At 40.1% G+C, this 13128-nt stretch overlaps 1 protein-coding gene across 3 annotated transcripts in view; it reads left to right on the top strand.

Moving 5' to 3' along the window:
* The window catches only part of LOC136444922 (rabphilin-3A-like), a 40964-nt gene extending 34227 nt beyond the window's left edge, over positions 1-6737 (top strand). For 2 of the 3 annotated variants that reach the window (XM_066442723.1, XM_066442710.1), the window contains 6 exons: positions 208-317; positions 829-955; positions 1679-1833; positions 2688-2769; positions 3214-3310; positions 3689-6737. In XM_066442723.1, the coding sequence (XP_066298820.1) occupies positions 208-317; positions 829-955; positions 1679-1833; positions 2688-2769; positions 3214-3310; positions 3689-3840 (723 nt within the window). In that variant the 3' untranslated portion in view covers positions 3841-6737. The remainder of the gene's footprint in view (positions 1-207; positions 318-828; positions 956-1678; positions 1834-2687; positions 2770-3213; positions 3311-3688) is intronic. The other variant, XM_066442716.1, reaches the window with a different exon arrangement.
* The last annotated feature ends 6391 nt before the right edge of the window (positions 6738-13128 follow it).

Below are 13128 nucleotides of genomic sequence, written 5' to 3'. Positions count from 1 at the left end.
AAAAATGTCCTCCTATACTATAGCTACTTATGTTTTCCATTGCTTGGAATGATGGAAATTATCAATTTTGTACATTTTAAAACTGCACTTGTGAACAAATTAAGATCTTAACCAGCCCAATGAAACTATACCCATGTATGTTGCACTATAATTTAAGACATGATTACAGAAATTGCACTAAATTTGGAAAATGCATTCATTTCCCAGGCTAATAAGCTGCGAACAAAGACCTCATACAAGACTCTGAACCCGATCTTCAACGAGACCCTTACCTACTATGGCATGCGTGATGATGACATACTTAGAAAGACCCTCAGGTGGGAGAATGTCCATGTTTGAGGAGTTACAACAGCCTCAGATGAGTACTTGTACTGACAGTTATCATACAACATCATGTTGAATTATTGTTGTTGATAATTTTTTGGCAATGCCTCAAGGGTAGAGCCTACTGTATTCGAATTTATTTGGATTCGGTTTGCAAATATTCTAAGAATTACTGAATCAGATGTTTCAATTTGAGTACCACTTGAAGGCTTACAGCTGAAATGGCTATAGCCTAACATATTTATTGCTTCAGATAAAGGAATATGATCACCAGGTTTAAGACAGCAACATATACTATGCATTGTGTAGTTACTTGACACATTTATTTTTTATATCAAAGGAATTCAAAGAGCATATTAAGATAGATGCTTACTCCTTGCCACCAATAAAATATACAGTAATATAGTTCAGTTATTGTTCAACAATTATTCTAAGGATACTGCCTATGGCATTACATCTGCAACTAAACACTAGGAAACTAACATACTGTTGCCTACCTTACAGACTCACAGTGTTTGATGAGGATAGGTTTGGCCACAATGAGTTTATTGGTGAGACTCGTGTCCAACTGAAGCGTCTGAAACCCAACCAGACAAGACAGTTCAACGTCTTCCTGGAGAAGATGATGCCTGTAAGTAAAGCATTTTTACTCAGGCCATGTTGATTTGATTATATGGATGACATCAATTTTCGGGGATACAAATTTTTGGGCATACTGTCAATCATACAGATAAGCTGCAAAATGAGAGAATTGCTGTAAATTGCAAAAAAAAATTTCGCAAAACGGATGCCAAAGTCAAGAAGAAGATAAAGAACAAAAATTAAGAATCTATTATTTGGTATACCATACTCTGTGTGTTACATTTTGACCATCCTTTATGACCATGTAGATTTCTTAATGAAGGCAACTTTTTTTTTGCCAAACAACAGTTTTGGGGGTTCCCAGAGGGTGTCATTCATGCAAATCAACATGGCCTGATGAGGCTATACAAATTTGATCTTTGGGTTCTCAGATCAACATGAAAACAGAAGTTGAAGAGAAAGTCTGTACAGTACCTTATAATGTACACTACTTCTGGGAGTGAATAATGATATTATTCAGATTCAAATTTTCCTCCCAGGACCCTTTTTTCATCATGACTGATTTTTACTTTGAAATGTTGGAGAACTAAGAAAATGAATCAATGTGGGTTTAGAATATTCTTGTATATTAGGTCATAACTATCATCATTGTTTTTTGTAGTGAGCCTCTTATTTTTGCAGAGAAACCTTGAAGTTCATGATATATCTATAACGTTACAGTAACTGTAATAGAAATCCTCCCTTTTTAAATGATTGACATGTTGATTGACAGCTGGAGAAGGACGACGACCTGATGTACGAGCGCGGTCGTATCCTGCTGTCGCTGATGTACCGGTCGCAGCGGCAGCAGCTGGTGGTGGGGATCATGCGATGCGCCCATCTGGCAGCCATGGACCCCAACGGATACTCCGACCCTTATGTTAAAGTGTAAGGATGTAACATTCCCTACTAATACCTTTTAGTGTCCTCGCCAGGCCTTTTTAGCATAGGGGCCCCTATGCTGTAATTTCGACCCCCATATATGCCGTGATCCGGACCCCTATGCTGTGTTTCAACCTGGCAAAATTTTCCAGGGGAACATGCTGGACTCCCTACTCTGGCGGACACTCCGCACATGCTAGCACCACGCAAAGTTGGCCTTCTGTACCCTACCCCTATGCTGTGAAAAAATTCTGGTGAGAACACTAGTACTGCCTTTACCTTACCTAGTCCCAATTCCTCCTGCCTGAGGGTCGGTGACTATGGTAGCGTCCAGTACCAGGCCGGTCTTCCACTCCCTCCTGTGTCTGGCTCTGTGGGTACACTCTGCCAGCGGGAGACCCTGATGATCCACTCATGGATATCGTCCCCCCACCTCCTTTGTGGTCTCCCATGGCTCCCCCTACCGTTGATCGTTCCTTATAAGTATACTTAAGTTGTATTTAGTATTAGCTATTATCAGATAGGTTTTTTATTTTCCATCGAGGTCAACATTAACCGACGGAGGCCTCATAGGATTACCTACCAGAAGTTCTTAAAATGTGTGCTGCCATTTCTGTACTGAAGTGGAATTCAAGGAACAGACATAAGTGATGAAACTCCATTATCCTTTTTTGCCATAGGGCTTTATGAGAAAAATATGTAATATCAGTACTTAGTACAAAGAACATGATAGTCCATTCAACACGGTAAAAGTACATTTTGTATTTCTGCTGTATAGTTTAGATAACAAGGAATATCAATCTTATAATCAAGTTTGTCAAAATCTTATTCTATTGCTTTGCTTTTAAATTATTTCTAAGGTACCTCAAGCCAGACTACAAGAAGGCAACTAAGCACAAGACAAGGATGCTGAAGAAAACTCTCAATCCAGAATTCAATGAGGTGAGAAGAACTAAGCTGCACACGTTATTCACTTTCATAAAAAAGACATACAAAAATATCTCAAATATTTCAAACAAAGCAATTTTTCTTGAGACAGGAGGACTAACTTGTGCAATGTAAACACTGTGTTTTAATCACTTCTCTGTTGCAGTGAAAAAAAAAATTTTAGCTTCTTACAAGTTTCAGATGAATGAACATTATGAACGATGACATCGACACTGTGCTTAATTTTGAATTAAATTTTGTTCCAGGATGTATCAAACTATATTTTACAAAAACTTGCATCTTGTATAATTGTGATTGGTGAGAAAGGGAATCCATCTATTGTTCTATGATAGAATATTCCCGGTATAAAGACAAGGTAGGGCGTGATAAAAATCTGACCTAAGCACCTGATGGTGAGGTATGATACTCTACAACTTACAATGTTTGTTTTCTGGACAGGAATTTGTGTATGATGTGAAACTGAATGAGCTTGCTAAGAAGACCCTGGAGATCAGTGTGTGGGACTACGACTATGGCAAGCCGAATGACTTCATTGGTAAGATAGTCTGCTCATTGTCATTGCCCAAACATGTACAATGTAGTGTACGTATATAAAGTCCAGTAGTTAGTGACCTGGAACTAGACATCAAAACCTCTGCAGTCAGGGCTCACCTTGCATGCTTGCTACTGGAAAGCCTGAGGACATAATGGTTTACAGCTTATTGTACTTTTCAAGAAAAAAAACTAAGGGCAATTAATTCTTAATAAACATTTTTGAAAAATTATTGATAAAAAGTGAATTTGTTTTCATCCGGTGTATCCAGTGCTTGTGCGCTGACTGGTAGGCTGTTACATTCTTTCATCCAATCATTCCTCCATCCATCCAATTATACATGTACATACTCTCATTCATATATTTCCCCCTCCCTTCCAGGTGCTGTACAGCTGGGGGTCCAGTCTAAAGGGGAGCGCCTGAAGCACTGGTTCGACTGCCTGAAGTACCCCGATCGCCGGCACGAACGCTGGCACGTCCTCATCGAGGAGTTCGACCCCATCACCACGCCCACCGACACCGTCCGAGATTAACTCCGCACTCAAACGTCTTCAAAAGAGGCCAGAGAGATGGTGAAATATTTATAAGAGCACTGCGACGTTTAGCTAGGCAGTGATGAAGTCCAACCCAGCAATTCCATGTACAAGGCTTTTGCTTCCAAGCAATAATGTTTTTCCATCAACACTTTTTAATGCTGAAATCAATGTTTTAATCAATACAATGATACACTAGTAGAAAAATTGCCACCTCACTTATTATTAAAGACTGTCATGCAATTTTTGAGGACTAAATTCCTACTAAATTAATACTTCTAGATAGCTTTTAATTGATTAATTGATTTATATCATGAGACATGTTTTTATCTAACACAGGAAGGTTTTACTGCAAAAAGTATTTTATTGATAAGGTTGAAGTTACTTAAAGTTTTATTCAGAAACAGTTTTGAGACTTTCTGTATTATACAATGTAGTTATATGTAGATGTTCCCAAATTGATTTATTATTAGATTATTGATTGATTGATAATCAATAACCAAGTGAGGGTTGTTTGAATGACAGAGATTACTCACTGTGCTTGCTGGTTACGTATTAAGCATAGACTTGACTTGTCAACTGACTATAGACAGTTTCAGAAAAGTTACTGTAAGAAACAGACTAAAGGGAACCATATTCGACAAGGCATAAATACTACAAATATCTAAAGAACAGGAACAGAGAAGGAAGATATTTTGAAGAGTATGGGTGGCTTTTAGATTAACTATATAGCTGGCTTTGCAGTAAAATGCTCAGGTTATTGTGTTTTTTAAGGGTCTTAATGACAGATGATCATTGTAGACCATGAAAGATGCAATGACTTGCAAATTGGCAGAATGTAATGGAGAGATGCATATGTCTTAATTCTAGATATTGGTGGCAACAATATAACTACTCTGTGTCTGTCTGGAATAGTTAACAGTGTAAGATGACCACATTTGCTTGCATTTTAGCTTGGCACAATATTCATAATGGTAGCACATGTACATGTATGTCTACCAGGTAATCATACAAATGTAGATGACAGTGAACTTCATCAATCTTTATCAAGCAAGAGAGAATTTTTGCAGCTACTTGATTTAACTTTCCACCAACCAAGAGCTACGGTCTACAGAACAGAGCAGTAAAAGCTGTAGAAAAGAAAAGTGGCAAATGAATGTTATGATATGAAAAGATAACAAATCACTAAGTTGCAAATACATAATTCAATGAAATCACATACTTATTTATTAGATACAAATATTAGCAAATTCTTGTGAAAATTGTTTTTGCAAACAGTTGGTATTAACAACTGATATTCGCAATGAATTCTCATATAATTGTGACATGATTTTAAACTTTCTGTCAGCAAATTTACTCTTGATTACAGCACATTTAGATTTGAAAATGTATGTTTTCTACTATTCATACTAACATTAAGATGTTCCTTTTTAAATTCTGATCAGCAGACAAGAATGTTATGCTTTTGTTTATTTTCATCTTGCATGGTACTTTTTTTATTTCAGATTCTTTTGAAACTTCTCATTTTAGCTAGACAGTACAATGTACAAATGTATTGTGTTGTATTGTATGTTAACATTGTTTTTATTTGAGATAGGATGTATGATATAATAGCTAGTCAAGAAACCATATTTCTGATCAGTGTGCTACATGTAGTAGATGGAGTCCTCCAGGCATGGCAATGGCAGCTACATGTAATCACTAAACACAACATTCTGTATTCAGTTTTAGACTAAACATTACCATGTCTACTTAACTTTAATGAACCATGGTGAAATGGTCAACAACTGTATAGATACAATTATCATATATATATTCTTCATGTTTTTGCTGCTTTGACAACTAGTCCAGATCTTCTCATATTTATTGAACACCTTTATGAACCTATGTTCAAAGTTTCAGCAAACCTATTTTTTCTCAAACATTCAAAGATTTGTGCTTAGATTTACATGAGGCAAATAGCTTTGAAAATGCTTTAGATTCAAAATGCTTGATATTATCACAACTGACATTTTTCAAAATCTACTTCTGAAGAAACACAATGCACCAAAGATATGTTGTTGACTCCAAATGGAAAACAAAATGTCATGACAAACTGTTTCAAGTTGAAGAGAAATGTAGCACAATGATAACATGATTGATTTGCAATGTTGGCAGCAAGAAGTGAGCCATTCTCTGGCACAAATAAGGCCTTTTCATGTCATACTCACCAACTTAGCTATACTTTTAATGCAGCCTTTCCAGATATGTAATTCACATGGCATGCATGCAACATATCCCAAACACATGTAGCTTGCATGTATTGGTGAACACAATGTTTGATATTACAGATCCAAAACACCTGCATTGGTAAGCATCCATTCAGTCTGTATTTTGATAGACAAATTGGCTGTGAAAAAGGAAATGGAGGTTTTGGGACACAGGATAGAAGTGAGAAATATAATGTGAAGGAAAATAAAATCTCAAAATGGAGAGGTGTAACATGTTATGTGTATTATTCGCACCTGAAATAGCGCTGTTTTCTGAATTTGGGTTCAGATAAAAGAGATCAAGGGAGCTAAGACAAAGTGTATTTTGATTCCTTCATTCAATTTCCCAGAATAGCTGAAAGTGAAAAGCTGTGTTGAGGCCCACATATACCCTTTTTAAGTATATATATGTAAGAGCACTGCCACATTTCACCCCACTTACTCTGTCAGGCTGTCAGCCTCTGTTTCTGCACAGTATTGAGAAACCTCTGTCTATTGGCTCTGCTGGCATAACATTTGCCATTGGCTGAAAAACCAAGAAGGTTGACAGTAGAATCAAGCACTACGATGTAGCATACGTGACTTTATTATTCTGCATGTATAATCATAGGAGCATGGCTGTTGCGAGAATAAATCATTGGACAATCATATCTGCCTCTTTGTCTCATTGACTTCACTCTCAGTGTTATAATAATTGTATTCTAGATCTTATCCATTCTATGATAGACATTACACAAGCTATGTTGTGGATGCTGCTGCCACTTTTATATAAGCTGGCTCTGGTATAGAACAGAAACAAAACGGACATGTCCTTGGTGCTGAACGTGGAACCTTTTTGTGTTAGTTAGGCCATGTTGAGTTGATAATATGGCCATATATGGATGACATCCTCTGGGAACCCCATAACTGATGCGAGCATGCGAATATAAAATGTTTGGCGAAAAAAAGGTGCCTAGTTATGAAATCTACATGGTCAGCAGGGTTGAACAAATGACTTACACACAGTATGGTATAGCGAATAATAGATTCTTCATTTTCACTTCTTCGTTAGTTTTTTTTTGGGGGGGGGGGCGAGGTAACGTCAATATGAACATGACCGCCATTTTAGCATAACAGAAATGTCCGATGAAACTAGTCAACAAATGTAGTCAACATTAACTTTTTAAACACATTTCTACACGTTTTTTATGCGGGGAAATGCCAGATACTGGCATTAAAGCAAACTGGGACAAATGAAGTCTTACGTATCTTCAAGCATAGCGCCAGAAGTGAAAAGACTGAGGTGGACGATAATGGGTTACGCTAGCACAATTTTACATCATATACATCAGTATAAATACATGCTCGCACGGCGTTAAACAGGCGGAGAAAAACTTACAGACCATGCATTTCCTTTTAAGAAGAGCTGATATTTCTGCCCATGGGTTTAACATTTGGCCCTGTCCGCGCGGTTTTAAGATAAATACGTTTTGAATGAATTGGACGTTAACTGGTCATGTTACGTTAACTCTCAGTAGTATTGATAATACAACTTGATTATACTTTAAATGCACCTTAGATCGTGGCGGTCTAGGGCTGTCCGAGCTAGATGTCGAATCAGCACTAATATTTATGCACATGATACTTATGGTCATAATTATCAATCATAGCATGGTCAATCAATTTTCTGCATTTTGGTTTATTCTTTAATAATAAATTGATTATCAAGGGTTCAACACACAGAGGTGCCTCGGCTGGTATCAACACTACGTTCAAGGTAAGTCAAGACGATTTCCAAGAGCTGCAGAACGCCAGGCAACATTTCCTTGGGTGTGTAGTAAGATAGGAAGCCATAAAAGCTAGGTGTTGCCACCAAAGTTACCTTTATTGCATAGTTTTCCTACTTCTCTCCGCTCAACAATAGAAAATATGTGGGCTGCAATCGGGGCAATCGACGCTCTTTCCCCTTGTGTGTCAAAAGAACCACTATGCGGATTACGAAAGAATTGCACATGAGTAACGTTGGCAATACGATTTTACATTAGGCCACACCATCTTAATTTTATGGATGACATCCGCGCGCGCATTGATTTTCGCCTGTTCTCCAAAAAAAAAAAATCACCTCCTAAGTTGCTCCGAAACTTGTAGACTCATACTGCCGCAAAGGGGCAGCATTGAGCCGGCTTGTCGTAATACACTATATACACTCACATTGTCCAACACAACTGTTATGTATGTGACTAGGAGCGATTTGAAGAGGGCGCCGCCCCTCATGAGCCCAGTATTATTTTGTTAATGATATGACAATACTTATCATTGTACATGTCTGTATTAAACTGAATGATATTATCTCTAGCTGGGTTGCCTACAGATTTTGATGTTTTGCTGGCTGAAGGCGTGATGTTGTGTACACAGCCGAACACATTTTTCTTTTCTTTGAACGGCCAAATGTTACATATGGGTCTTTGAACCAGGCATCATCCATGTTAAAAGCACATTGATATGAGCTAATTCCAACAAATAAAGACTAGCTTGTTTGTTACACTGTGTTCTGTGGTTTAATTCGCAATACCAGCTATGTAGTCCTCCTGTTTATCATCTTTTTTTTTTTTGCTAGATTATTTTTTTTCGCCCTCTCGCATTAGTTTTGGGGACTCCAGAGGATGTCATCCATAAAATTAAGATGGTGTGGCCTTACATATTTAAGAGCGACTTCTAGCAGTCAATAAGATAAATGCAACACATTGACTAGAGCTTCATAATAGCTGCACATTGATTGGTCAATAAATTCTACATTGACCAATTAGCATACAACAGTGTCTGATGTGCGGTAATATCGATAGTATTATCCGTATTTATACCAAGAGAACCAATCAGCATTCACATTACCCTGAGACCGCGACACAGTATATATCCGCGACTGAGCGGTAACAAAAATAGTACGACCGAAATCTTTTAACCGTTTGTAAAAACTTAAACGTGAAAGCCAGGGAGGCATTGAATCTAATGCACGGTAGTATAATAAGTCGGCTTTTATAGATCGTACGAATTACCCTGGGAGTCCAGACACCGTACATCGGCGCGCCACCGAGCACCGCACGCGCGCCTAAGCTTTCCCAGCCCACCCTCCCGCTGCAACCGAAGACCGACCCCGCCCCACTCTCCGCTGTAAACCCAAGCTCGGCTTTCAGCTAACATCTACTTGGAGACCTTATCCAATTTCCTATGACAACTGTGGACTTTTACATCGTGATGGTTCTCCCGCTTATATGATTTGCATCTGGACACATCAACATGATAAAACAAGCTTAAGTGATAACTTACAATCACGAAATGAAACTCTGACACACATGCACAAAGGAGAATTAAAGAAGTAAAGCATCGCTATCAATGCTTAGGTCCCAAAGCAAAAAAAAAAAAAAACCTACCGGGTGGTGCACGCGCACTTTCGGGCGTGGCCCCTACGTGGCCCTATGGGACACCTTGCGGCTGCCGGGGTATTTTTGGTCCCAGCCGGGACGCCGAATCATTCTAACCCGGCCTTAAAATCAACTCAGGACCCGGTAACAAATGGAAGCCGTGAGGAAATCGTGCGAGCACCGGGGGTTATCCCACCGGAACCCGTCGTCAGTTCACCGGGACAAATTTAAATTTGTGGCTTCGGAGCCCGGCCGGCACTACACCCCCGACGGGCACCGTCGCAATTAGGACCGTAGCATTAGTAGGACAATATGGTGACGGTATCACCAAAGTCATCCACTAGAACCAGATGACCACCTGGTGCTGCAGCTACACTGCTGAAGGTCACTCCGGACACCACGCGGCGGACATGCTGTCCACTGTCTGTAAACATTTCCACTGTTCTATACCCATCTGCCACCAGAACATTACCTGAACTATCCACACAGATTCCCGTGGCAATGGCCTTTGTTATCCTACCCTCGTCACTTTGACTTCCCTCACCTTCAAAACTAAACTGGTAGTCTCCAGCTGCATCCTCGCTATATACATATATAAGGTCAGTTTTCAAGGCGTCCGTTATAAAGTATCGTCCATGTCTGTCTACAGTGATCTGGTCAGGCCACCCTTGTCGCGTCTTAAGCTTCCGTACGACTGTACCGTTAAAGAGAAGCACGTTGACTTCCGTGGAGACTTCATACGTTGCCACCTGTATGACTATGACGTGGTTCCGAAGTGTGTCGACCGCAATGTCGTCGAGGGTAATGTTTGAGGACGAGAGGTGGAGCGTTATGATATGGCGTCCGGTTTTCGTGTACCGAACAATGATCTCTGACGTATCGGTCTCTCCAGTCACCCATAGGTGTCCCTTCCCGTCGATGGAGATGTCGTAAGGGTCCATATCCTCGCATCCTACCCCCGACACGACCGTCGGGAACAGATGGAGGTAGACGCCCCCCATGTTGAAGACTTGAACTCTCCGGTTGAACGTGTCCGCAACAAATATCTCGTTGCTAGGCGACACAACGGCATTGCTTATTCCAGAAAACTTGCCGGATTCAGAACCTTTTCCGCCGAAGATAGTAATCGTCTGTTCGACTTCTGGGCCTTGTATTCCTTTAAAACATGAGAAAAACTTTGATGATGCAATAAAAGGCATTTTAGACTTTTAATCTAGTCCATTTTACTTCTGAAAAAAACACAATTTGTATGCTTTTCAATGTTTGGAAAATGAATGAATAAATGAATGATCTATTATTGTGTCATGCATGCGGTGGCATATCCAGGACACATAATTACATGATCAGATGGAATAAAGGACAACAATTACAGCAAATCTACTCGTCAGGTGGAATGGCCATTTAAAAGATGATAGAATACCAAGCAACATTTGCGAAATTGTACCTTCAGTACTTGTAGGTACAGGCGACGTGCGTTCCATGTGTCGGTTGGTGTCTGTTTGGGCTTTGACATCGACGCTCTCTGTGAAACATCCAGTCGGCCGTGTCTAGACAGAACAAACGACAGAAGAGTAGTTTAGAATAACCTGTCACTATGTGTATGTATAAATGAATGAACGACCTTTATCCTACACATATATCCATTGGGTTCAGTAAGGTTACAACAGAAAATGTCCGACAGTTCAAATACATCTATACAATGACAAGCTAGCACTAGTCTAATAATTACATGAATTTAGCTTCTTCTCACTTATATATAGTGCAGCTTGAATCTCAATAGTAGCTGTAATAATCCTGATAAGCCTTGCCATATACATGTGAATATGTGACCAGCGCCCTAAAATCTTATGTGACATTTTTCAACTGTACATAAAAATGTCGCTAATTAGAAAGAACAGAAGGCTAGCCCCGTGCACGCCGTAGCGCTTGCACAACTGTGTGGCCCAAGGGCTATAGAAACGGAGATGGGCACCGCCCTATACGCTACACGTTGTGTGAAGGATTTTGACCAATGTTAAAAATGAAAATATATATGAAGACGTACCGTATTCACCTGAGCGTCGTTTTGTTTCCCTGGCTTGCTAGTCGGGAGGGTGAGGGCTAGTGAAGCAACCAGCACCGAGACGACCACACACGTGGCGACACAGCAGACTGCAACAAACACACGTCTGCCACCTGCGAAGCAAGCGGTAAGGTATGTGCGTTTTTGAGTCGACTTGGAGTCGACTTAGGACTGTGCAAGGAGAAACCTAGGCCACTCTAGTATCGCTGTCTAGCAGGAAAACTTCACTTCAGCAGCCCAAAACTCCTCGCTGACACATACAGCCCTGAATCGACTCCAAAAACTTGTGTGTAAATCGGGAGATCAGCAGGCAAGAAATATGCAATCCAGGGTGTCAATTTATCAATTATCAAGGGAATGCTGTAAGTTTGTAGCTCGGGTACATTTGTAGGCGTTTCTTCCTCATAAAACTTGCAGTACATTGCGACGAGTGTAATTTGGGAGGTTTAGTGGTAATGTTACAAATATAGATGATTTAGAAATAGCTATAATAAGTGCAAGGAAAATGACCACGTAATAATTGGAGAAGATATAATCTAGTAAGCTTGGTACAATATGTTCCGGATGTTCATCAGCATCAATGGGCTTATACCGCATTTGGAGCTTAATCTGCAATATCGAACTTGACCTCTAGGAAAAAACATCCGGTAAATTACAACATTTTGTCTTTTCTGGAATGGGCGAATGACGAAAAGCCAAAAAATGGTTTTATATTTAGGGTTGGAATACATTTGTATAAACATTGACTATCAAAGCCATCAAAATACATACGCAATTCATGTACATTTGTACTTACATACTAGAAATGAAAATATAGAATGCAATAAAAAAAACACGAGTTTACTCCCTATTATGATAAATACTGCCATGCCAAATGAGTCAACAGGGTAGTAGGATTGATGCTGAGCACAAAAGAGCGATATGGTTTCCAATGTTTATTGATAGCAAAGTAACAATGACAAAGACACGTCTTACCTCCACCTTTGTTTGGTCGTAGAGCATTTGGGACGTCCATAAGGTTGGGGTGCAGGTTGTTGTGTTGGTACGTAGGGTTTGGACGTAACGCGTTCTGTTCGTACATAGGGTTAGGACGCAGGATGCCCCGAGCGGCCGTCCTACAAGAGGCCAGGATAGAAGCGCCCGCGTGTGCGTCGGTGGAGCTTTTTTCCTGTCCTCCCATCTGTTTGTCTGAATAAATTAAAGAGTATGAAAACTTGCAGTATAAACTTTCGATAACAGTACGGAATAATTGGCTTGTGTGTGTGCGTGCGTGCGCGGGTGCGTGCGTGCGTGTGTGTGTGTGTGTATGTATGTGTGTCACAGTGTGTATGTGTGTGTGTGTGTATGTGCGTGCGTGCGCGGGTGCGTTCGTGCGTGTGTGTGCGTGCATGTATGTGTGTGTGTGTGTGTGTGTGTGTGTGTGTGTGTGTGTGTGTGTGTGTGTGTGTGTGTGTGCGTGCGCGCGCGTTCGTGCGTGTGTGTGTGTGTGTGTGTGTATGTGTGTGTGTGTGTGTGTGTGTGTGTGTGTGTGTGTGTGTGTGTGTGTGTGTGTGTGTGTGTGTGTGTGTGTGTGTGTGTG

Source organism: Branchiostoma lanceolatum, chromosome 1 (genome assembly GCF_035083965.1).
Source record: "Branchiostoma lanceolatum isolate klBraLanc5 chromosome 1, klBraLanc5.hap2, whole genome shotgun sequence".
Lineage (NCBI taxonomy): Eukaryota > Metazoa > Chordata > Leptocardii > Amphioxiformes > Branchiostomatidae > Branchiostoma > Branchiostoma lanceolatum.
Note: the sequence above shows the minus strand (reverse complement) of the source record. Positions and strands in the feature narration are given on the sequence as shown.